The following is a 27,184-nucleotide window of genomic DNA, read 5'->3' on the forward strand; positions in this document are numbered from 1 at the left end:
TTCCTGGCTTTATAGTCCTAACTGTGGTAATGCTGTGATGTCTAGATCAATGCCTTATAGTATAAATGTTTAAATTATTTGGAGAAATTTGGCTGTGTGGAAGCAGGCTGCTTGGAACTTCAGACCTACAAGATGGCAAGAGGGAATTGCTTTGTAAATTATATGCTCCTTTTTATCCTTTCCCAAACTGGTCCAAGTTTAAGCCAACCTCAGGTGGCCTGGCTTGGAATACAGCCGTTCTGGGGAATTTCCTGATATAGCTTTTGTGTTCTTGTGATTTGGAGGCTATCTGGAAAGAAAGAGAAGTTTAGAATTGATCTAAAGATGTATATGATATATGTGTATGTGTATGAAGACACATATATATGTGTTCATTGTTAGAAGATGATAAAGTCTCTCACCTATTGCCAGTGGTTCTTTACAGAATAAACCTGATTTGGAGAGAGAACACAGCCCCGCCTATCAACAGAAAATTGGATTAAATATTTACTGAGTATGGTCCCAGGCATCAGAACAAGACTCAGTTTCCCCTGCAGTCAGTCTCTCCCATCAGGAAGCTTCCATAAGCCTCTTATCCTTATCCATCAGAGGGCAGACAATGAAAATCAAAATCACAGAAAACTGACCAAACTGATCTTATGGACCATAGCCTTGTCTAACTCAATGAAACTATGTGCCATGCTGTGTAGGGCCACCCAAGACGGATGGGTCATAGCAAGAGACTTCTCACAAAATGTGGTTCACTGGTGAAGGCAATAGCAAACCACTTCAGTATTCTTGCCTTGAGAACCCCATGAACAGTATGAAAAGGCAAAAAGATATTACACTGAAAGATGAAGAGCCCCAGGTCAGTAGGTGCCCAGTAAGCTACGGGAGAAGAGTAGAGAAATGACTCTAGAAAGAATGAAGAAGTAGAGCCAAAGCAAAAACAACACCCATTTGTGGATGTGACTGGTGATGGAAGTAAAGTCCGATGCTGTAAAGAGCAATATTGCATAGGAACCCTGGAACATTAGGTCCATGAATCAAGGTAAATTGGGAAGTGGTCAAACAGGAGATGGCAAGAGTGAACATCTACATTTTAGGAATCATGAACTAAAATGGACTGGAGTGGGCAAATTTAATTCAGATAACCATTATATCTACTACTGTGGTCAAGCATCCCTTAGAATAAATGGAGTAGCCCTCATAGTCAACAAGAGTCTGAAATGCAGTACTTGGGTGCAGTCTCAAAAATGACAGAATGATGTCTCTTCATTTCCAAAGCAAGCCATTCAGTGTCACAGTAATCCAAGTGTATGCTCCAACCACTAATGCCGAATAAGCTGAAGTTGAACAGTTTTTGAAGACCTACAAGACCTTCTAGAACTAACACCCAAAAAAGATGTTTTTTTCATCATAGGGGACTGGAATGCAAAAGTAGGAAGTCAAGAGATACCTGGAGTTAACAGGCAGGTTTAGCCTTGGAGTACAAAATGAAACAGAGCAAAGGCTAACAGAGTTTTGCCAAGAGAACACACTGGTCATAGGAGAACACCCCTTACCAACAATACAAGAGACGACTCTACACATGGACATCAGCAGATTGTCAATACTGAAATCAGATTGATTATATTCTTTGCAGCTGAAGATGGAGAAGCTCTGTACAGTCAGCAAAAACAAGACGAGGAGCTGACTGTAGCTGAGATCATGAACTCCTTATTGCCAAATTCATACATAAATTGAAGAAAGTAGGGAAAACCATTAGACCATTCAGGTATAATCTAAATCAAATCCCTTACCATTATACAGTGGAAGTGACAGATAGATTCAAGGGATTAGATTTGATAGACAGAGAGCCTGAAGAACTGGAGGTTCATGACATTGTACAGGAGAACAGTGATCAAGATCATCCCCCCAAAAAAGAAATGCAAAATGGCAAAACGGTTGTCTGAAGAGGCCTTACAAATAGCTGTGAAAAGAAGAGATGCTAAAGGCAAAAGAGAAAAGGAAAGATATACCCATCTGAATGCAGAGTTCCAAAGAATAGCAAGGACAGATAAGAAAGCCTTCCTCAGTGATCAGTGCAAAGAAATAAAGGAAAACAATAGAATGGGAAAGACTAGATATCTCTTCAAGAAAATTAGAGATCCCAAGGGAACATTTCTTGCAAAGATGAGCACAGTAGAGGACAGAAATTGTATGGACCTAACAGAAGCAGAAGAGATTAAGAACAGGTGGCAGGAATACACAGAAATGACCCAGATAACCACGATGGTGTGATCACTCACCTAGAACCAGATATCCTGGAATGTGAAGTCAAGTGGGCCTTAGGAAGCATCACTACGAACAAAGCTAGTGGGGGTGATGGAATTCCAGTTGAGCTATTTCAAATACTAAAAGATGATGCCATGAAAGTGCTGCACTCAATATGCCAGCAAATTTGGAAAACTCAGCAGTGGCTGCAGGACTGGAAAAGGTCAGTTTTCATTCCAATCCCAAAGAAGGGCAGTGCCAAAGAATGTTCAAACTACTGCACAATGACGCTCATTTCACACACTAGTGAAGTAATGCTCAAAATTCTCCAAGCCAGGCTTCAACAGTACATGAACCGTAACTTCCAGATGTTCAAACTGGATTTAGAAAAGGCAGAGGAACCAGAGATCAAATTGCCAATATCCATTGGATCATAGAAAAAGCAAGAGAGTTCCAGAAAAACATCTACTACTGCTTTATTTGACTATGCCAAAGCCTTTGACTGTGTGGATCCAACAAACTATGGAAAATTCTTAAAGAGGTGGGAATACCAGACCACCTGACCTACCTCCTGAGAAATCTGTATGCAGGTCAAGAAGCACCAGTTAGAACCGGACATGGAACAACAGACTGGTTGTGAACTGAGAAAGAATTACATCAAGGATGTATATGTCCCCTGTTTTATTTAAATTATATGCAGAGTACATCATGTGAAATGCTGGCCTGGATGAAGCAACAAGCTGGAATCAAGATTGCTGGGAGAAATATCAATAACCTCAGATACGTAGATGACACTGCTCTTATGGCAGAAAGCGAAGATGAACTAAAGAGCCTCTTGATGAAAGCGAAAGAGTGAAAAAGTTGGCTTTAAACTCCATATTCAAAAAACTAAGATCACGGTATCTGGTGCCATCACTTCATGGCAAATAGATGGGGAAACAATGGATGCAGTGAGAGACTTTGTTTTCTTGGGCTCCAAAATCACTGCAGATGGTGACTGCAGCCATGAAATTTTAAAAGACACTTGTTCCTTGGTAGAAAATCTGAGAAACCTAGACAGCATATTATAAATGCTTTGCCAATAATGGTCCACCCAGTCAAAGCTATGGTTTTTCTAGTAGTCATGTATGGATGTATGAGTTGGATCATAAACAAAGCTGAGTGCTGAAGAATTGATGCTTTTGAATTGTGGTGTTGGAGAATGGCTCTTGAGAGTCACTTGGACTGCAAGGAGATCCAACCAGTCTATCCTAAAGGAAATCAGTCCTGAATATTCATTGCAAGGACTGATGCCGAAGCTGAAACTCCAGTACTCTGGCCACTTGATGTAAAGTACTGACTTATTGGAAAAGACCCTGATGCTGGGAAAGATTGAAGGCAGGAGGAGAAGGGGACGACAGAGGATGAAATGGTTGGATGGCATCACCGACTCAATGGACATGGGTTTGAGCAAACTCCAGGAGTTGGTGATGGACAGGGAAGCTTGGTGTGCTGTAGTCGGTGTGATCATAAAGAGTTGGACACGACTGACCGACTGAACTGAACTCAACTACAGTTTACCTGTCTGTACTTTCTATTCACATACCAAAATGGGTTAAAATAAATAAAATATTGTCAATGGAAAGTATGCCCAGTTGAAAACTTTTGTTAGGTGGTTACAGTTTGAACTGTATCTTGCCACACATTAGTAATTTGCCAGATTTGATGAAGATCAATCTGCCAACAGTTATGTTGATATATAGATCTTTCTTTGACCATATTACAGTTAAAACAAGGTGCCTTTTTTTTTTAATACTTGACTGAATTTTTCAGTTAATTACATTGCTTTTGGATCTATTTTATGATCCTATGTTAGATGTCATAGCATGTATGCAGGCAGATGAAAATGGTTTTAGTTAGGATTGTAGGATGGTTTTGATTGGCCAAATAATATTTCTTAAGAGAATTTCAGGGGCTTCCCTGGTGGTCCAGTGGTAAAGAATCCACCTGTTAATGTAGGAATTGCAGGCTCGATCCTTGGGAAGAGACTGAGAAGATTCCCTGGAGAAGGAAATGGCAACTCCAGTATTCTTGCTTGGAGAATTCCATGGACAGAGGAGCCTGGCCGTCTCCAGTCCATGGGGTTGCAAGAGCTGGACACAACTTAATGAGTAAACAGCAGCACCAACAAAGAGAATTTCTCTTATTCTAACACATATTAAGTCTAAAGAGTGCTTTCTCTGTTTTTTAGTCGGCCATATACAAACAAAGTCATCACTTTGTGGTACCGTCCACCTGAACTGCTGCTGGGAGAAGAAAGGTATACACCAGCTATCGATGTGTGGAGCTGTGGGTAAGATAGATTTCCTGAATAATTAATTTGAAACTTTTGATAATTAAGTGAAATCATACCTTTTGATAATCATGGTTGTTTTTTCCTGTTAGATGTATCCTTGGTGAACTCTTCACTAAAAAACCTATATTTCAAGCAAATCAGGAGCTTGCACAACTAGAATTAATAAGGTAAGCTTGTGATTGTAATATCTGTAGGAAATTAAAAAATTTTCAGGCTTATGTTTCTAGGCAAACATCACGTTTCTATTTAAAGATAAGTGAGTGCTGAAAGGAGGAGAGACTATGTTACAGGCACTCTGATGATTGTTCTAGTAAAATTAAGGATCTTAAAGTCCATAAATGTTTTGTGATTAAATTAACATGTTCGAGGCCCTAAAAATAAGACTGGGAAGGAGGAGTAAATATGAAGGAGGAGAGAATGAATGGTAGATTCTGTTTTTCAGAGTGTGGCATATGGAAGAGTTAATGTTTGGGGATATTAGAAAGAAATACTCTTTTATATACGTATATGCATACATGTTTATATGTATCTGTATATGTATGCACACACTGAAATACATTCATGTACTCACTAGCATATGTCTTCATTATTTGAAGCCTATTGTAGGACCTTGGTCATAGGGTAGTCATCTTTCTCTTCATCTAATATTTTAAATAAATTAAAAAAAAAACAGCTTTGGTTTTCTTATTTATAGTAATATTAATTCGCAACTTGTAAGATTTGGATGAGTGTTTGAAAATATGGCTGAGAATTTTTAGGAAAGATTAGTATGAGACACAAAAATACCCATATACTATCAGTTTTCCCTTTAGCAGACTTAGTGGACTCATTAGTGCTCTCCATTCCATCTGTAAATACTACTAGCTTGATAACATAGCGCACTGAATATTTGCAGTTAGTAGCTTAACACTCTCTTCTTAAGACTATGTATTTATTCCAGCAGTTGAAGAGTACAATGATCAAGAGGGAGTTGTTTCCAGTTTTGTATACAAATATTCTATTATTGTACATATGTTGTTCAATTATGGACAGATGTGCTTTGCAAAGACTTAACAACATTGCTATTAAATTATTTAGGTATGTGCAGGGTACTGTAAGAAAGAAAAGTCTTACAAATTTAGAATAATTCAATAATCAGATGGCTTAGAATTCTTGATGATATGTTATGGCTGTGGTTTGTGCAAGAAAGCTAATGTAGAACCCCATTCAGTGAATCCTTTCTTAAAAGAGAAGGCCATGGCTCTGTGTCAGAACATTGGGAAATATACATTTATATGTTTTTAGTTAAAATAAAATCTTTAAATCATGTATCTGTGTACCTTTCTTTTTCTTTTGGTAGTGATTTCTTCTAACCCATTTTTTTCTATTAGCCAAATATTGTTCCTAATTGGATTGCATACTAGGCTTCTATCAATGATGTTGCTATTTATTTAGTTTATACATGATGCAAATATTGTTCTAAGAATTCACCTGAATTACTTCAGTTGTGTCTTGTCTTTATAATTAAGAAAACTGAACTTTATAGAGGTGAAGAATTTGTTCAAAGTCATACAACTAAACTAGCAAGTGGCAAAATTGAGATTTGAATCTAAGTAGTTTTGTCTTAGAAGCTATTCATTCTCTATACTATGTGGGAAATAAAACTTCCTGGAGCTTTTAGTTACTATGACACAAACACCAAAAATTAATGAAGAAAGTCTGAGTAATTTCTACAGGACATTAATATAAAAATTCTAAAAGAACTGATTAGCCTGTGGTATCTAATGTTTTATTAAAAATTACAGAGTCAAGTAGGGTCATCCTAAAAATACAAGAATGTTTTATCTTTAGGTATTCCTTTATTATAATTCATCATTTTAACAGACAAAAAATAGTGTGTTTATCTTAATAGCTGTTGAATAGACATTTGCTGAAATTATAAACTCCTAATTAAGTATAGAGGCATATTTCTTTACTGTGATAAAAGTATGTATCACAAATTGAATAAATCATGTTTAGTGGTAAAATACTAGAAGCAAAGATAAGAATTAGAAAAAGTTAACTTGTGGTATTATTATTTTAAGAGTGTTTTAGAGGCACTGATAAGTTAACTGGTAGTATTAGAAAAGTGAACTCAGTAGAGGTATATATACTAATACATATATTCTGAAAGAAATAGCTTAAAAGAAATAGCTTTTAAAGATTATTTACAAATATTAACCAGTTTCACCTACAATGTTAAAGAAGATTTGAGTAAGTGTTGGAGAGGGATATCTTATTTTTGGCTAGGAAGCTTTCCTTTTTTTTTTTTTAAGATGGCGGTTCATCCTCTAGTAGTCATTATAGTCCTAATGAGAATTTCAGAGGATGTTTTTTGAATACTGATTGATTTTATCTGGAGGGATGAACCTGAAAGTAACCAGGAAAATTTTTTTAAAAAGAGGGACAATTTGGCATATCATATGTTAAAACCAAATTTTAGTAACTAAAAGTATTTTGTGCTGGCACAAGATACCATAGATGAATCAGTGGAATTATATGGTAAATTCAGAAGTAAAGAAAGTTCATATGGACCTTAAAATATAATACAGAGGACATTTCAAATCAAGGAGTTAATTCAACAGTATTTATTGAGTGCTGATTATGTACCAGTTACTAGGTACTGAGGATACAGCAGAGGTGGGGATTGTATCTCCAGTGCCTAGTAACTGGCACACATCCTTTTCTGCTTTCTTGTTGGGGGAGACAGAAAGAAAACAAAGAATAAAATGTATCAGGTGGTGATAAGTGTAAGGGGGTAGAAAGCAATAGAAGGTAGTGTATATGGTACCAGAGAAAATTTCATGAGGTATCATTTGAGTAGAGATCTGAGTCAACAGAAAAGTCATGATCTTCAGACATGAGTGTGTTTGGATTATCTTGTGAACATGTTAGGTCAATTAATGGGAAACAGAAAGTTCATTCCGTTAGTGGCATACTTTACAGTTATTAAAAAGGAGGTAGTAGATCTGGAGATCCTGACATGGAGATGCAACATTGTCACATGAGAAGATAAATTTTACAGAAACTGTGATTGGTTTGATCCCATATACAGGAGACAAATTAAACATATCAGAAGAGTCTGGATCTGTTAATCTGAACATGGGCTTGTGAGGGGGTTAGGGAGGGGACTATTTTCTACTTTATGTATTTCAAAATGTCTTTAGGTTTTGGTAAGATATCAAATATTTATATTATGAAAAAGAATGCTTCAAGTTTGATTTTATAGCATTAATTATTTTTAAAACATGAAGAAAAGGGGGCATTTCTGGTAAAAGAGACATGTCTCCTTGATTTGAAGAAGGCAGCAGAATATATTGAAAGGGGTGGGCTTTGGAATGATGCAATCCTTGGTGCTAATGCCATCTCAGCTACTTCCTGCTCTTGTGACTTAGGGTAAGTTCCATAATCTGTAAGTTTCTTTCTTCACAAGTAAAACAGGACAAATATGCTTAGGATTATAAAAATTAAATAAATGTAAGTTTGCTAATACATACTCGTCCCCTTATCTTACTTGCAGTAATGTTGGAATGTTTCCCCAGTCTGAAGCCTCAGGAATGATGAGTTCTGGGGTCTGCATTGAACAAATACATATAAATGTATTAAGGATAGTAATACTAATCAGAATCTGTCTTAAAAAGCTTTACACTGTAGTGGTCAAGTTATTTGTACTTCACCTGATTCCAGAAAATGTTTTAGGCAGATTACAAAAATTCTGTGATAAGTGGCTTGAATTGAAAAGTAATGGCAAAGAGAGTGAAAAACATAGGTGGGGACAAAAAAGGGATAAACGAGGGCAAAAATGTTTCTACATGAGAGTCACACTTTTAACTCTTAGGTGTTCTGGCAGCCAGTGAAAGAACCTTATATCACACAATGTATATTGCTTAGGGAATAAAAAACTAATCATGGAAGAAAGTAGATTTGGAATGAAAAGGATCTACCCTCTCTCCTGCCCTACACATACACAAAGCCTCAGGTCACACAGGTAAAATTTTTAAAACTTTAAAGGCATAGGCTTTGGTTGTTCCAGAATATTGGAAATGAGGGAACATTTGCATATTTTAAAAAGTGAAGCATGTGTACTTTTATAAATCAGTAGCATAAAGAATTCTGTAGACTTGTACTTCTTAATCTTTTTGGTCTCAGAACTTCTTTACACTGTTAGACATTGTGAAAAATCCCAGGAGCTTGTTTATGTTGATGGAATGTATTGAAATTTAAAACTGAGAATTAAAAATATTTATTAATTCTTTTTAAAACAATATGTTAGCATAATATTTTAATTGTAAAAAGTTTATATTTTTCCAAACTAAGATAAATGGTGAAATGAATAAGATTGTTTTTACATTTTTATAAATTTTGCATGTTTGGCTTAATAAACATATGGATAAACATCTGTGATATGATGTTTTCAGTAGTCTTTTCAAATAAGTGTGCATATTCATTCTTCCTTGAAATTGCAGTGAGTGGCAGTTTTTTTTTTAAGCAGGTTATTTGCAATATTCAGTCTGTAACCACAGATTGGTGTATCTTACACTCTGAATAGGTCTTTTACCCGTGATGATTTTGTAACATTATGTGTGGGTCACTTAATCTATATTGGATCACTGAATTGAGCAGATCTTCTAAATGTAACATTTCATTTTATAGTTCTTGTTATGACACTAACCTCATTAGAAAAGCCTTTAGGTATTTATTTTGAAGCTTTTAAGTTTACAGTGCAGACGTAAGTCTTTCAGTATTCTTGACTTTTCTCCTGAAAACTTGAATTTTATAATTGACAACACTGCAGTTGTCTTCCTTGAAGTAACAAGCTGACTTCATTCCTGTATAAGAAAATGTCTGGCAGATACCCAAGTCAGTGACCATAGTTTGATAGTTCTTTTTGTAGGTAAAAATGGTGGCTCATGAGAAAAGCAGCAGGTTGCAACTCAAATTATTGTACAAGTGCTTCTTAAGAGATCGTCACTTTTTTGTGCAGCAGAAGTGCTTTATGAGTATCTTCTCTTTCATTACTAAGAATATTAATAAGATACATACTCACGTGTAAGGATTTAATAACAATAATTTTTCCTGCTTCAACAAGTGCATTCTTGAGTGACAACCCTCCCCACCCCATCAAGTGGTATTGATGAGTATGTACTTCTAATAGTCTGGCATCTCTGGCTCAAGTCATGCTAAAGTGCCAGTGTTTTATACCATTGGCTTAATACTATCAGTGCAAAGTCAGCACATTGAAAAGTGTAAATAATGTTTTAAAAGTATCTTTGATCTACCAGACACCTGAAGGGTCTAGGGAACCCCATTTTTGCAAACTGCTGGTGTAGACCAATTAAAAAGTAGAATACAGCATTACGCTAAAAACTTGTACTTTGATTGAAAGTGAAAGTGAAGTTGCTCAGTCGTGTCTGACTCTTTGCGACCCATGGACTGCAGCCTGCCAGGCTCCTCTGTCCACGGGATTTTCCAGGCGACAATACTGGAATAGGCTGCCATTTCCTTCTCCAGGGGATCTTCCCAACCCAGTGATCAAACCCAAGTCTCCCGCATTGTAGGCAGATGCTTTTACCATCTGAGCCACCAGGGAAGTTCCTTTGAATGTATGGATGACTAGGTATTAGAAGATCTCTTAATATAATTCATGGTATTAGTAACCCAAGTCAAAAAATGCAGATGATGGCTACAGTAGAGTTTCTAAAAATCAAACTGATAGAACTAAAGAAGCATTCTTTTGAAATTTGAAAGTCACAACAATTAAACCCAAAGTAAAAAGGAATAAATTAATGCTTAGCAGGAGGTATGTGTGAATTTGTATCTGTCTGTTACTATCTTTACCATGTGTTGTATTTCTCAAACCAGAAGTTCTCATTCTTCCCACTGGTAAACAATAACGTACTCTCATTAAAATTAGAAACCAAAAAATTACCAAATATTGTGTAGCATCATTAGCATTTTAACATTTTTTGGAAATTACCACATAATGTAGCATATCATAATGATAAAGAAGAATACATATTTGAAAAAATAACAGATGTATTCAGATTATAGGTGATGATAATAGACCTGGAAAGCCTCAAATAAACAACTATTTAAAAAAACTATTAGGAACCGTAGGATCTCAGATGGCATTCTAAAAAAATTTTTGCCACATTTTGACCATTTCCTTTAACAAAACTCTTCTAATTATTGCTTAGGAAATATAATAGGGATAGGAACAAATTCAAAAAATGACACTAAACCCCATAAAAAGAAACACAAGATCTAATTGAAAAACTTTATACAAGTAAACTTTGGAGCTATTGCAGGTTTGGTTATAGACTATCACGATAAAGTGAGTATCAAAATAAAGTGACTCACAGATTATTTGGTTTCCCAAGGCATATGAAGTTATATTTGCACTATAGTCTGTTAGATATGCAATAGTATTATGTATATATGCCCTAATTTTAAAATACTATATTGCTAAAAGTGCCTACCATCGTTTGAGCCTTGAGCAAGTTGTGAACTTCTTGTGAAGGAGGATTTGAGATACTGTGAGAATTACCAGAATGTGATTGCAGAGACATGAAGTGAGTAAATGCTGTTGGAAAAATGGTGTCAGTAGACTTGCTGACACAAGCTTATCACAAACTTGAAATTTGTTTAAATAAAAAAATGTAAAGTGTAATAAAATGAGATATGCATGTATAAAACCAAAGGAAATATAAAAATTGAAACATTAAGCTTTGTAAACATCACAGTTCTTTAATCCAGAGCAGCTGTGTTGAATCCCAACAGGATTCTCTTTTGAAATGTGACGGTATTGATTCTACAATTCATCTGTATGGAAATCCTGAAAAGGATAATTAGAGGAATGAGTACATAGGGGGGTTTGTCTTAAGAAAAATGTAAAGCTTTCATGTGATATTGACATCAGAATAGATAAATCAGATCAAAATAGATTCCCATAACAGATCTCAGATATTTAGGGATTTAGCATATGATGAATTTCAGAATGTCTTCAGAAATGATTTAGGGATAGCTAATTGATTATCAGACACTGATTTTGCTAAAATGCAGTTATCAGTTGCTGTCATGTCTACTTTCCTAATTTCTAAAATTTTTCCCTATCTTAGAATGTGTATTCCATCCTGTATGCTGCTCCCAGTTAGATAACTTTCCCAGTCAACTATCTTCCCAGAATATATAAAATAGAAGTCTTTAGGTATGAGATAATGAAGCTGATTTCTATTATAAGGCTATTAATGAGCCAGATACTAGATCATTTACTTTCACAGCTCTGAAATAAAATGAATCTCCATTTTACAAAAGAGCAACAGATTCTAAGCAGCACAGTTTCACCAATATCACACAGATAGCGTTTAGGTCTAAAGTTTGTTTTCAAAGTCTGTCTTCATTGTAGTTAGGCAGGCTGCCTCATAAGACTGTTGTGTGACCCCTGTCTGTGTTTCCAAATAAACCTCTGTAGCCCCAAACTCCACCTATACCACTTTCGTTGATCTGCCTCCCGAATGTTATACTTTGCTATTGTCATGACTTTGCCTGTGCATTAACCTTTGCCAGTAACATATTTCTCTTATTCCCTTTCCTGTTTATTGTTTACTTATCCTTTGAGTTGTAGGCAAAAGTCTGTATCTCTTCTCTAACTCAAGTACATTTTCTTATATTTCTGTAGTTTAAAGTATCTTTCATTTTCTTTATTCCAGTGTACTTTATAATTCTATTACGGTGCAGATCAATCTGCAAGGGATTGATTATTTATATTTATGTAATATATGAAAGTGCAAGAGTGATTCTCTTACCATAATTTAGTAAGATAAAGTCATGTAAACAACTAACATGTAAAGCAGGATGAAATAGGGTCAAAAGAAATCAGGAGCATGTAGAAAGTGACTATTCTGGACAGCGAGGATACAGAAAATAAACAGATTACTTTTAAAATAAATAGAAATAAAAAGATATCAGGAGCATGTAGAAAGTGACTATTCTGGGCAGCGAGGATACAGAAAACATTGTAAATAGATTACTTTTGATGTGCATCTTCAGGAATGAAAAGGATTCAGCTAGGTAGAATCTAGGAAGAAGGAGTATGAACAAAGACATGGAGGAGTGGTTGGCCTGTGGAGAGATGAGTTGAAAGATGAGAATGAGGAAGACAGTTTGGGACCCGATCATAGAGAACCATGCTCCTGAGTTTGGCCTTCTCTCCTTTTGAGGAGGTTGTGAGAATGAGGTTGAAAGGAAGAAGAGATAGGCATATTGAAGAGTAAGATCTTAAAAGCTTGGATTTACAAAAATCATAAACTGTATTGAAACAAAATGCAGTTTCAGTGACACAGCTTTAAAAATGCTCTCATCATCTGGTATAAATGTTTCTAATGTAGTATCTTAAGGTCTGCTGAAGAATGGCAACTTTAGTTGTCACTTGCTTCTGTACCTTAGTACATGTATTTATGTGTAGAATATTTTTACTTTTAAGTCAGTGATGCATGGACCTTTTCTTTTTGTATATGAAGGTCAGCTGGTAATTTTATATAAGATACACATTTATTCTTGAGATTCAGTATACTTGAGTTAAGCACATAACTACCAAAGCATTTTAAAATGTTTACCAGCTAGAGTTATCTGTTAACAGCATTTCTTTAGTTTATGAAGGACTTACTATAAGAATAGTGAGGGATTTCAAGATACAGAGAGTAAAGCAGTTAAAAGTTCTAAATACCTTGAAATCAGAGGTGCTACTGAAATTGAAGAACATGTTTCAGGAATGTGACTTTTAGTGTTCTCTAGTTGATCAAATTCAGCAGCAGTCTATACAGTTTAGTTAGTGTCTTCAGTGTAGGAAATCTTTTCTGCGGTTATTGCAAGCTTCATTATATTAATGAGAAGTGGTAATGATAGGTACCTGCAAAACCAGAGGATACATATACTAAACTCTAGTTCCTCAGTTGGTATAAAAATTTAAAATTTTGGTTAAAAATATGCTCAACATATTTTGAATATTACCTGTGTCTTTAAGATTTGATTTTGCAAATATGAAGGTTTTCTTTCTAGAAATTGGAATGTTTATAGAGTGTTAAAAGCATTCACTGAAAAGAAATTCTTTAAACAGTTTATTTGGGATGACGAAAATATTTAATGAAACTTTTATACATTATATCAGAACTTCAGCTTTTGTATATTTAAAAAGGAGTTGTTTTGTATAGCATTTGTATGTATTATTTTCTCGATGTAGTTTATATTGATGTACTTCTTTTTATGTGTTGTTTAGCCGTATATGTGGGAGTCCATGTCCTGCAGTGTGGCCTGATGTAATCAAACTACCGTATTTCAACACCATGAAACCAAAGAAGCAATATCGTCGAAAGTTAAGAGAAGAATTTGTTTTGTAAGAAGGGGATGCTTAAACATCCATATTGCATTGATTTTTTTACAAAGTTACTTCTTTAGAATTCTAAATGTAATTCTAGCCTCTGTTGACCTAAGGTAGACCTATCACAATTCTACTATATCATTTAATTTTGAATGTCCCTTTGCTACATGCAAGTAAGCATTTCACCATCTTTATGAAATCAGTTATTTGGGTTGTGTGTTTGATTTAGTGTTTACCTGAGAGAAGTTTAACAATATCATTTAAAATTTTAATGAAACCATTTTCAAGATACTTGAATTCAGCTTTTTATTTTGTTGTAGGAAACTATTCTGTTCAGTTTTTAGTTAATGTTAAAACAGCAAATTGCCCATAGGGTAATAAATATGCTCTTGTTTGCCAGTTTTCAAATTATTTAGGATAATACTTACAAAATTATGTAAAAAATAAGCATTACTTCAAAGGAAGATTTGTAACTTATTGGAATAAACTGTTGCAAATGTGTTACAAAATGCTAGTGTTTTAAGCTCCTACAGAAACATTAAACTTGAGTCAAAAGAACTCGCATGACTTTTGTAATCCTCTCATGCCAGTATTCCTGCAGCCGCACTAGACTTATTTGATTACATGCTCGCCTTGGATCCTAGTAAGCGCTGCACTGCAGAGCAGGCTCTTCAGTGTGAGTTCCTACGGGATGTGGAACCCTCAAAAATGCCTCCACCAGAGTAAGTAACTTTTTACCATATGCAAAATGTGGACAATTTTAATAATATCTGTATGGAACTATCAAGCTATTATGTGGTTAGTTAAGTCAAAAGAAAAAGAATAAATAGGATAGCAGTAGTACATATAATTTGCACATCAAATGTTCAGGTAAACATCAGACCAGCAAAAGCAGCTTTCCTGTAGCTATTTTTATTAATATAGTTCAACTCTTAAAAAAAAGTCACTGCTGCTGCTATTGTAGTACTGCTTCTATCAATATTACTTGCTGTAGCTAAAATCCTGAGTGCTATGCTAAGCATTTCTCATGTAGTACATTAATCTTTATAATCTTAGGAAGTGGGTATTATTATCACCATTTTACAGAGATGCAAACAGGTTCAGAGAGGTTAAGAAACTTGCCCAAGAATACAAATCTAGTAAAGGGTGAAGCCAGCTATCAAATTTGAGTTAGTTCTGTAACAAAAAGAGGTTCTGAAATACTCCTTAGCGGACTATACAATAGAAAATTCTTACCACTGAGTGAAAGAATATTAGTATCAAAAGCCTGTATAGAATGAGTTCACTGTCTGTGGTGGGGTTGGGAGGCAGGAAATGCATAGAGTTTGGGAGTCAGAGTGGCTGAGTTCTTGACTCTTTCACTCCTTTGTGGTTCCTGTAATTTCTCTAGGATTGATTTGGGGAAGGGGATAAAGCAGTCCATTTCATTCTCCTTGATAGAACATGGGAAGTTTGTAGAGATTTTGTTAGTAATTTTGAAAATGATGATGAGTGTCATAAAAGCAAACCTGTTCCTATAATAACAAAGTGTGTCCATGTAATAACAGTTAGCATATTGTGAGTGAACAAACATGGGCTTTGGAGTTCAAATCCTGACTCTTCCACTTAATTAATGAAACTGGTCTTACTACAGTTCTGTGAGATCCATCATACTTGGCTTTGTTTTTTATTGAACTGTATATAAATAGCCTTTGTGAGATGTTTTGAAAGGCAGAAAGGATCCATCATCTGACACGCTGAGGAACCTGAATCACTCACTGTTGAATTGTTTCATGGATTTTTTTTTTTTTATAGTATATGTCAGCTGTCTTGAAATTTTGGCTTTAGTACCCCTTTTAACTTCTGATTTTGAAAATTTTCAACTCTATACAGAAAAATAGAATAATACAATGAGCATTCATATATCCTTCATCTAGATTCAACACAACTGATATTTGGACATATTTATCACTATCTTTTTTCCTGAACTATTTGATTATTGTGGAAATGACATTTCACATTCACCATGTTATGTATAAGAATTAGGACTTTATTCTGTATAACTACAATATCATTATGAAACAGAGGAAATTTAACATTTAAATATCTAATAGATTTTATATTCAAATTTCTCTAGTTGGCCCAATAATTGCCTTTATACTCTGTTTTTTGTTTGTTTTGTTTTGGTTTGGTTATTTGGGTGAAGAATTTATTCCAAGCTCACACATTTCATTTAGTTGTCATGTCTCTTCAGTCTCCAGGGAAGACTTTTATGACATTGACATTTTTGATAAGCTAGCTATTTTGTAAAGCATTCTACAGTCTGGATTTAATTACTTCCTCATGATCAGAACTAGTGTAACCAGTAATTGGAGTATATTTTTGGTTTTTTTTTTAGCAAGAATACTACTTAGGGTGATGATATGTATTTCCTGCTGTATCACATCAAGAGGAATGTAATGTAATTTTTCTCCCATTATTGGTAGTACTAAATTGATATCTTGGTTTAAGTGGTCCACACAAAAAAATTCTGGTAAAACTGGATTGAGCACATTTTAAACTGCCATCTAAACTTTTAAAATCAAGGTACAAAAGATACAACTTTCAGTGTGTAATTGTAGACACTTTTAAATACAGTAGTTATCTTGTAAATGTATCTAGTGGAATCAAAATACCTTACATTTGATATTAATCAATATTCACTTAGAAATGTATGAACAGACTTTTCAACAATTGGACATCATTGGGTTTTTGTGTGTATGAACTTACATTGCTTCTGCAGGTTTTTAATGTAGCATATATTTATGCTTGAAAATATTTTATTGATGACCCTGTTGTACTTCTTTAAAACAAGTATATATATATGAGTGGGAATTTTTAAAAATTTCCTCTGACTACGAAGCACTTTCTTCTTAATCAGCAGTGCATATTTTAGTTAAAAGAAAATAAACTAACAGTACATTTTATCAGAGATGCAACCTTAATGAAATAGAGTTGAGATTTTTTTCAAGTGATTTGCGTATCTATTTATTAATGTTACATATTCTAGAATGAGATGTAGTTGCACATTAATGGTAATTTTAAAAATTTTGTAAGTACCCTTTTAAAATAAGCATTTGAGACCGGATGGAGTTTTGTCATAGTTAAATCACTGAGTTTTTTGAACTTCTTACATATTACGTCCCCAAGATCACAGTGCTCTGTCATCAACAATTATTTTAATGATCTTTCAGATGTCAATTCAAGATTCTTTCTCTAATTTTCTTGACAGCAAAGAATTAGAAACCACATGACTTGCAAAAGATTGCTTAACCAGTCATTAATCATTTATTTTTTTCAAATTTTGAAAGAATAAGCCAAAGAACTTTACCAATATTTATTACATGACTTCTTATACTTTTTACTTTTTATTTGCACTTAGGAAGTCAACATGTAATTTTAGTGCTACTTAACCAATTAATACTTTTGTTAAATTGTATTTCTTATTACATATTAAAAATATATGCTTTTGTCAGAATTGTTGAAACTGTAGGTGCATCCCATTTGATTTATGGAAAATATTTGCCACATAACCTAATAGGAAACTGTTCATACTATCAAACACATAACCTAAATTGATTTGATTTTTATCAGAACACACTGGACTATATTTTTCCATTAAAAATAAACATGTTAGTACACATTTTGGTGAACATTCTATTCAACCAGTAATAAATTATGGGATTTATCTTTGTTAGGTACATCAATCACTAAAGCAGTCAGGTTGAAATTATGATATTGATCTAATATTTAAATAAAAGGCTATATAAATAGTATAACGTATCTCTTTATTATTTTCTTATGGTAATGGTAGTTAAAATTGTAAAATGTGAAGGTGAGAACTATAAAGAAAGGCATTGGTATTCCTTTGGGAAATAGCGTATGTATTAAACTCTTGTTAACAGCTTTTTAGGAATAATCAAATGAGTATGGTATTAAAAATAAATGTCATTAATTTTACTAGATATCCTGTCAAACTTTTTTAATGTATTTAATGAAATAGTGCACTTTGCTAAAAAGTGGATTAGGCTAGCAGCTAGTCTATAATTTTATTTTTCCTTAAAAGCAAGTAAAAGGCTTTAAACAATTCATAAGATAAATATGATCAACTGTAAATGGAATAAATATTTTGTGATATAATTAAATACAAAATACTTTGAAACTACCTTTCTGAATGATGAAACATGAATATAATGCTTGCTGTGTGAAAGGCACTGTCTAGGTGCTCACATATGTTAACATACATTTACTTCTACTCCACAAGGTAGATTGTTTTGTTAACTCCGTTTTTAAAGATAAGGAAAGTGAGGCACAGAGGTCAAGTTACTTGCCTATGAGACACAGTAAGTAAGTACCTGAACCTGTATTTGAACATTCAGAAAAGAGCACATTAAAAATTAGGTTGTCCGGGAAACATTCCCAGTACATGTAATAGCATCACTAACCTATTACTATTTGTTGGGTAATGTTTATCTTTCCGAGTGTTGAGATCATCCATAACAAATCTCTTACCGTTAAATTGTGGAAGGGAACAAAATCCCTTTTTAGTGGGTTTCTTTGCTTTATTCTTATGGGACTCTCCCACAAGAGCAATGCATTCTCTGAACATCAGCATGGAAAAAATAAAATCACTCTAGCCTCCTTAGGACAGTACTGCAGTATGTCTGAATTCAGAATAACCCCAACAGTGGCTAAGGTTACATACCTTACAATACACATACATACAGACACACACACACACACACAAATACAGAAAGCAAAGTCTTTGGCAGGTTTATGATGCCTTAAAGCTTCCCAATATCAATATTTCAAATTGTCCCTTTGTTTGTTACTCCAGGAGGTTTTTACACGCTGAGGCAATGCATCATAGTAAGATGACTGAGAGGTATGCCTTTGTTTTGTTTTTGGACCTCAGGTGCATAGATTTGGTTTAATCATAATTCTTGTGTCACTCATCATTGGTCCATGCATGGCTCTCTTTTATTCTTTTAGTCACTTAGTTATTTTAAATGATGTTAATAAGCAGCCATGAACTTACTGAATAAAAGCTCGAACCTTGACAATAACTTACTTTACTCATATCGTATCCTCTCCGCCCATGACCTATCCCCCTTGCCTTCCTCCACTGGAGGTAACCATCATCCCTGTTTTCTTTTGTATATACTTTTTGTTGCCATCTAAATGTACTCATAAAAAGTTATATTTTACAATTTTAGTTGCTTTTAATTTTATGAAAGTGTCATGCTGTTTGTAATCTTTTGGGAATGACTTTTTTTTAAACAATATTATATTGCTAAGATTCGACAATATTGTTGCATATGCCTTTATTTTATAACATGAGATAAAACTGTGAAAGAGGACGTGTGAAAGAACTTTCTGAACATGCAGGCCCTTCTCAAAGATCAGTTTTAGGAAAGCGGACACATGAATATGGAACTTTTAGAACAATTTCAGGTATACTCCATCAGAAAATATTATTGTATCCCTAGAGGTTAACATATCCAGGTTGAAGACTAGGTTGGGGCTGCTTAAGGGAATTTATAGATATTCTGGGCAAGTTTATTAACCTTTCCAAGCCTCAATTTTCTTATCTTTAAAACAGATATCATAGTAACTTCCCATTGGATTTTTTATTAGGGTAAGAAGAAAATATTTATAAATCAAATATTTATGTCTTTTTTAAGCAAAAGTTATTCTTCAGTGTTGTGAATTCTGTGAAATTACACAAAAAAATTGTTTCAGAATTGTGGATAACTTTGATAATTGCTAGTTATTCAAAACTCTCAATGATAAGTATAAGTGATAAGCCTGGATTACAATCTGTTTTTGAAACTCCTCTTTAGCATCAGTTTAATTCTAGAGCATTTGATTATAGAAGCAAATAAGAGGATATCAAAAAGTAAAAAGCTTGTACTAGAAAGTTTTTCACAAACGTTATGTCCTAGCCTCTGCTACTTTTTAATTCTGTGTCTATTTTCTGCAAGTGGCATATTTTTCACCTTTTTTTCATGTCCTATTCAGTGTATGATGTACAGTGTGAGAATTGGCTTTAAAAGATTGCACCAAAGATAATAGTAACCTACTTTTATGAACATTTACTCTTCATTCATAGTTTTAATAAGTTATTATTCATTGATTGTACAGAAGCCACAGAAAAACAGTTTGTCTGTATAGGTGAAACCTATACAGACACGTGAATGATTTGTGTTGGAGGAGTTTATAAGACCTGTGTGAGAAATCTTCCAAGAAAACTTGGAGGGGAGTGGGGGTGGCAGCTTTGGTGATGTATATTGGCATTTCACTATATATTTGCTGTATATTAGCAAACGCTAAGTATTAGCATTTTGTTGTTGTTAAGAGATGCCATTGACAAACAATTTAATACTTTTTCCCCCCAGCCTTCCATTATGGCAAGACTGTCATGAGTTATGGAGTAAAAAGCGAAGACGACAGAAGCAGATGGGCATGACTGATGATGTTTCCACAGTTAAAGCCCCCAGAAAGGACTTGTCTCTGGGCATGGATGACAGCAGAACTAGCACGCCTCAGAGTGTGCTGCCGTCTTCACAGCTGAAACCTCAGGGCAACTCGAATGCAGCACCTGGTCAGTAGTACTTCATGGGTTGGTTCGCTTCACATTGTTTTGTGGTTGCCGTTAACTGTATTGCTGTAGTGTTAAAGCTCTTGTGGCTAAAAGTTGAGCACTGAATTTGACATTCCTTATTATTTGATTGTGCTAGTACAGATGTTTCACTGCTATAGCAACATAATATTAAGCACTCTCAGGGTAAGATTAATTTATAAACTGTATCAAATTACATATAATTAGTGATTGGTCAGATTTCTCTGCTTTTTCCCTTGACGCGAGAGTCAGTAGATCTTTTACTAACACTGCTTTTTGAGGCTCCGCATTCAGTGTCTGTGGATGCGTCTAAGGAGGAGGACGAAAGATACAAGAAAACAGCCAGAAATCATACTCAAAGCTCTTTCATACTATTTATAATGTTCTCAGGTCACTTTTAAAATATTTCCCACTCTATTACAGAATCTCAAACACTGGAATCTGACATTGTGTCCAAAATGATTTGAAGTATGATAAAGAAGGGTATTTTGAGGAAACTTAAATTTTTTCCTCTGATTCAATCTGTTACAAGAGTAAGCTTTTTTATGAGAAACCAATCTCTTCAGTGTTGTTAGAAGTGTTTTTTCTCTCTCTTAGTTAACAATTAAAAAAAAATAGAATCCACTCCCTCATTTTGCCTCAAGCATCCAGAAAACTTTCACTTTAACTTTTTTTATGAAGACAGATATAAGAAATAAATGTGTTGTGTGTGGTGTTTTATTAAACATGAAAAATAGCCCTAAACTTATTAAGATATGAGTAAATATTGACCTATGAGTTAGTTGATTAAAACAGATCTGTGGATCAGATTGAACTTTTGGTGGTTAAGTATAAATATAGAGTAGACTAGCTGAGAAAGCTTGAGGAAGATTACCTTTAATACTTTCTCATGTAATCCACAAGCTAGACTTGACCTTGGTCAGATTACATATAAAGTGTTGATGTTACTTTAAAAATGAAAAATAATTAGTTGTTTTTCAGAAGTATTCTTCAGAGTTTCTTGAAATAGTGAATTCCCCTTGTACATGGAAATACTTGATATTCGTAGCTTAGGAGAAAACACCTTTGTTATACAAAGTGAGGGCTATCTATATCAAGTTCAATATCATTTCTCTTCATGTTTAAAATAGTAAAACTTGGAGAAAGACAAAAGAGAAGCAACAGAAGTTTTCTTGGTTTGTGTTTGTGTCACTTGTTTTATATACCATCTACTTCTAAAAAAAGCTTTGAGATGATTATAAGTAATTTGGATGGTGGTCACTTGTCCCAGGTAACAGTTGTTATATTCCTTAAGAAAAATACCAGGTCTGTATTTCTACTTCTCTTCATGGAACTCATGTCCTTATTCCACTGGCAGCCTAGTGGAATAGAAGAGAGTTACTGCACTCTATTTTAGCTGATTAAAAATGAAATTTGGGCTCATTTTGTATTATTTCTTAGCTCTACATGTTTACAACTCTGTTAATGGTAGAATTTCATTTTTCTTTCTTCTCTATTCAAACTGTCACTGTTATTCTATTTTTTTTTGAAATATGAATGAATCTTCTTAGCTCCATTTTTTTACATCATCAGTAAGTGTCATGAACTAAAAATGTCCCTTCTGTAGATGAGACACCATAGTTAAAGGGTACTCTGAGCTCACATGGAGACTAAAATATGTAAAGAGAATATATTAAAAATAGAATTAATCATCACATTTTCATCTTAGAATTCTATTAGTCTGTCATCTGTGGTTATAGAAATTGCTTATCAGTATCTGTATTATCACTTAATGTATATAGTATTATGTACAGGGCCTTCGTGTTATTATGACTCAGGTAAGTTTGCATAAGAGCCTGTATAAACCATCACAAGTCTAAATAGAAAATTAGAAAAAGAAAGACAACCTGTTTTATAGGTGATGAATTAATGCCATGGTATATGTAAATGGGCTTCCCCGATGTCTCAGTGGGTAAAGAATCTGCCTGCAATGCAGGAGACACAGGAGATATGGGTTTGATCCCTAGGTAGGGAACATCCCCTGGAGTCAGAAGTGGCAACTCACTCCAGTATTCTTGCCTGAAAAATCCTATGGACAGAGGAACCCAGTGGGCAACAGTCCAAAGGGTTGCAAAAAGTTGGACACGACTGAGTGACTAAGCACACACATATATATGTACATGATACGCATGCTTCTGTAGAAGTTCCTAATTTACCCAGAGGGCTTAACTTTAAATAAAGGCAATTTGAATAAAAGACATTATATCAGACAGTCTATAAAATCCAGTTTGAATTTACTGCAAAGATAAGGTTAGGTTCTTAAAAAAGAAGCATTATTTTAGATGAGCAGTATAGAAAATGGTTAAAAGTTCAGACTCTGGAATCATAATATCTGGGTTCAAATCTCATTTCTGCCACTTACAGAGTTTGTGACCTTAAGCAAGTTATTCAGTCTCTCTGGATGCCAGTTTCTTCTTCAGTTTTGCTTTTTGTTTTTTTTTTTAAAAGTGGGGCCAGTAATTAAGCATGCCTTATACGGTTGTTGTGAGGAATAAAGGATATGCTCAGAGAGTAACCTGAAATTGTAGCTGTCATCATCACCAGTGCCCATCCACAGGTGCGATTTCCTGGTCATGTCTATAGTATGGGCTTCTAATGCTGGTCTTGATTTTCCGTTTGAAGTATTTACCCTTAAAGATAATTTATTCAAAATGGGCTGCAGTTCTTTTTCTTTTTTGTTTTAACTTATGTGCACTGAACATCTTAAATGTACATGAAATTGAACTAGAATAAGATTCCCTTTTCACAGTATTTCTTAAACACTGTCCCACACATGTACATTTTAAAATGGTGATACAGAGGCATTTTGTTGGGAGGGGGAGCTGTGAATTATGGCAATTCTAACCAATACAAATTTTGTTTTAGTAAAAACAGGCCCTGGACAGCAGTTAAACCACAGTGAATTGGCAATTCTGCTAAACCTACTACAGTCTAAAACAAGTGTTAATATGGCTGATTTTGTCCAAGTGTTGAACATTAAGGTAAACTCTGAGACTCAGCAGCAGCTAAATAAAATAAACCTTCCTGCTGGAATTTTGGCAACAGGTGAAAAACAGACAGATCCATCAACACCACAACAGGAGTCTTCGAAACCATTGGGAGGAATTCAGCCTTCTCAGAACATGCAGCCTAAAGTGGAGCCTGATGCGGCCCAGGCGGCTGTGCAGAGCGCATTTGCGGTTCTGTTGACTCAGTTAATAAAGGCTCAGCAGTCAAAGCAGAAAGACGTGCTGCTGGAAGAGAGGGAAAATGGGTCGGGTCATGAAGCACCATTACAGCTCCGGCCGCCTCCAGAGCCTGCCACGCCGGCGTCGGGTGAGTGTGCAGATAGCAGACCGCGGACCCGGCTGCTCTCACGCTCTTTTCTTGCTGCTGCTGATTATCTGTAATGTGTATTGTTTAGCTTTGCTAGCTGATGTCCTGAAAATACTCAGGTTACTGGTTATAGGTTGGTTTCTTAGTCTGTATACTCCTAGGAATTGATTCTTTAATTGTCTGTGGGCAGTAAGTAGAACTCATAATAATGCTGTAGATGTTTCTCATGTAATCTATGCTAAAAAAGTAATCTTTTACTCCATTTATAACTGGATGATTGACCAAAGCAGAAACTTTACATATATAGTAGCTTTTGTTTAAGCCATAGATAGGTACATTTGAGATGACTTTAAAAAATCAAATACAATAAAATTTTTCTGTCACCATAAACTCAAATGAATATTAGTACTTACATATACCTTTTAATTTTTCATTTGACTTTTGGGTGGTTTTTGTTTGAGTTTTTGGTTGGTTGGTTGTTTTTTTTGCTACGGATGGAACTTCTTATGCCATTTAGGGAACACTGAGTATTTTGAAAATTTTGTTTTCCATGGTAACTTCCAACTCTCTTTTTTGCTTTGTTTCACTTAGGGCAAGATGACCTGATTCAGCACCAAGATATGAGGCTATTGGAGCTCACACCAGAACCGGACCGGCCTCGTATTCTGCCTCCTGATCAGCGACCTCCTGAACCTCCGGAACCACCACCAGTCACTGAAGAAGATCTAGATTACCGGACAGAAAACCAGCATGTACCCACCACTAGTTCTTCGTTAACTGACCCTCATGCCGGAGTGAAAGCAGCCCTGTTACAGCTCCTTGCTCAGCATCAGCCCCAGGATGACCCCAAAAGAGAAAGTGGTATTGATTACCAAGCAGGAGATACTTATGTACCTTCTTCAGACTACAAGGACAATTTTGGATCCTCTTCTTTCTCTTCTGCTCCTTATGTTAGCAATGACGGTCTCGGAAGCGCCTCTGCTCCACCATTGGAACGACGTAGCTTCATGGGAAACTCAGATATTCAGTCCTTGGATAACTACAGTACTACTTCATCTCATTCTGGTGGTCCACCTCAGCCTTCTGCCTTTTCCGAGTCATTTCCCAGTTCGGTAGCTGGATACGGAGACATTTACCTCAATACAGGTCCCATGTTGTTTAGTGGAGACAAGGACCATAGATTTGAATATAGCCATGGCCCCATTGCAGTGCTGGCAAACAGCAGTGACCCTTCCACAGGGCCAGAGAGTACTCATCCTTTGCCAGCAAAGATGCACAACTATAACTATGGTGGTACCTTACAGGAAACCCCAGGTGGCCATGGCCTCATGCATGGACAGACCTGGACTTCTCCTGCCCAAGGACCTGGGTATTCACAAGGATACAGGGGACACATTAGCACATCAGCTGGCAGAGGTCGAGGCAGAGGGTTACCATACTGAGTATCTGTTTTTCCTCAGGCACATCATTTTTATCTGGAAAGACTTTTCTAGCTGCAATTTAAAGCAGCAATCCAAGAGACTTGAATAATATTAATTCAACAACAGCTTTATTTTTATGTGGAAAAGGGTCTTGCATACAATAGTTAAAAAAAAGACAAAAAAAAAAACCTTTGCTTAAATTCATGCTGTTCTAAAACCTAGATCTATTGATTGTACATCTTCACAAATTCTAGTTAACAATTTTATTTTGTATTCTTGCAGTTTTAAGTGGATGCTAATCTTAGGGACATAAAAGTCTTTTATGGCCCTCTTGCAGATCTTCTGAACTATGCACATTTGTGCTTTTTTGTAAGTTTGGACCAACTTTTATGTAACAACCACCCGGCCCCTCCCCCCTCCAGTTTTACAACAATCAGAAAGGGCACTGATTTATTTGGTATTTTTCTTTTTACAAAGCTACCTTTAGTCAAAGGTCACTGTCAGTCTTTGCACCTGCTTTCAGTGTTATTGTGAAAGGTGTACTTTGTGCTCATTTCAGAAAATAAAACACAACCTTTCTCTTGATGCAACAGTTTTATATAAAAAAAATGGTCAATGTTATTTTTGTTTTATTTTGCAGATTATCATAGCCTAGCAAAATGCATTCAAACGAAATAGTGGGTTTTATATGAAAAATATGGGTGGGGTGGGGAGGGTAAGTAAGTGCCTTAACAGGTAAGCTTAAGGTCTGAAAAAGTAGTTAACCTTTACACCCATTTGTCTTCTAAAGGGAATCAATGTATTGAAGAGGCAGAGGGCTCTCAAGTGTCCAGGGGCTGCCTGTTCAGTTCCTGTTAGGTCCATTCCCTCTCCCTGTCACACTTTCTCCTTTTCTTTGGGCTCTGTTACCTTCCAACACCACCTTCTCTTGACAGGGGAGTGAGAGCAGAGAATAAAAGTCCAGCTCCCATCAGCACCTTCTGTTAACTTCTGAGAAAAAGTTCTAAAAAGTTTTGTCATTTAAATGGTGGAGAGTAATAGCTAAATGAGCATTTTAGAGTATCGTTTTCTTTCAGGCTGCCACATTGTCCCTATTTCCTTTTGTCATGGGTAATTGGAGGGCAATAGCAAAGAAACAAGGCTTAATAACAGAATTTGCATAATTCAGTTAAAGTTCATGGGGGGAGGGGTGGCAAACACCACTTTTTAAATTATATAATTGCCATCTAACACAAAGTTAACTCTGTTCACTTTACCGGCTAACTAGAAACATTGCCTAGATTGAATTTATTAAAGTGAAAAGAAAAAGTAGTGCAAAAAACCCTCTTATTCTCTCTCTCACTTTCTGTAAGGTTTACTACAACATCTGCCATACCTAGAGTAACTGTATTTTAGTTCATTTTAGAATGATGGACTAACCCTTATTTAAACTGTAATGGTGTCAAGTTCTTTTGTGCACACTCAAACACATGTACCATTATAGTAATCCTAGAAAGGAACCAAAGGTAAATAACCAGTGTTTCCATTAGCACTAAATGCCAATTAACCATTTTGTTTTTTAATCATTCTCCTGGTAACTTATTTTTTGATTGGAATCTTAAATTGGAACAACTGTTATTGAATGAATATTGCTCCAGTTCTAAAGTCAGTCTTTTAATCTTGTGCCCTCTATCTGACTTGTGAACGTTCATTGCAAACAGTATATGGAAAGCATTATAGTTTGTAAAGTGAATAATTTACCATTTTACTGCTATAAAATGAGTTCATGTCAGTTGACCATTTTATCTTTTGATGGAATTTTTTTG

At 35.1% G+C, this 27,184-nt stretch overlaps 1 protein-coding gene across 4 annotated transcripts in view; it reads left to right on the forward strand.

Annotated features, from left to right (window-relative positions):
* CDK13 (cyclin dependent kinase 13) overlaps positions 1 to 26,409 on the forward strand; it is a 122,510-nt gene extending 96,101 nt beyond the window's left edge. Inside the window, exons 8-15 of one of the 4 annotated variants that reach the window (XM_070369341.1) lie at positions 4,466 to 4,567; positions 4,660 to 4,737; positions 13,863 to 13,979; positions 14,555 to 14,686; positions 18,820 to 18,867; positions 20,381 to 20,586; positions 23,509 to 23,958; positions 24,550 to 26,409. In XM_070369341.1, coding sequence (XP_070225442.1) covers positions 4,466 to 4,567; positions 4,660 to 4,737; positions 13,863 to 13,979; positions 14,555 to 14,686; positions 18,820 to 18,867; positions 20,381 to 20,586; positions 23,509 to 23,958; positions 24,550 to 25,400 — 1,984 coding nt within the window. In that variant the 3' untranslated portion in view covers positions 25,401 to 26,409. The remainder of the gene's footprint in view (positions 1 to 4,465; positions 4,568 to 4,659; positions 4,738 to 13,862; positions 13,980 to 14,554; positions 14,687 to 18,819; positions 18,868 to 20,380; positions 20,587 to 23,508; positions 23,959 to 24,549) is intronic. The other 3 variants (XM_070369343.1, XM_070369342.1, XM_070369344.1) reach the window with 3 other exon arrangements.
* Positions 26,410 to 27,184: the final 775 nt, after the last annotated feature.

The sequence above is a fragment of the Bos mutus genome, chromosome 4, assembly GCF_027580195.1.
Source record: "Bos mutus isolate GX-2022 chromosome 4, NWIPB_WYAK_1.1, whole genome shotgun sequence".
Classification (NCBI taxonomy): Eukaryota; Metazoa; Chordata; class Mammalia; order Artiodactyla; family Bovidae; genus Bos; species Bos mutus.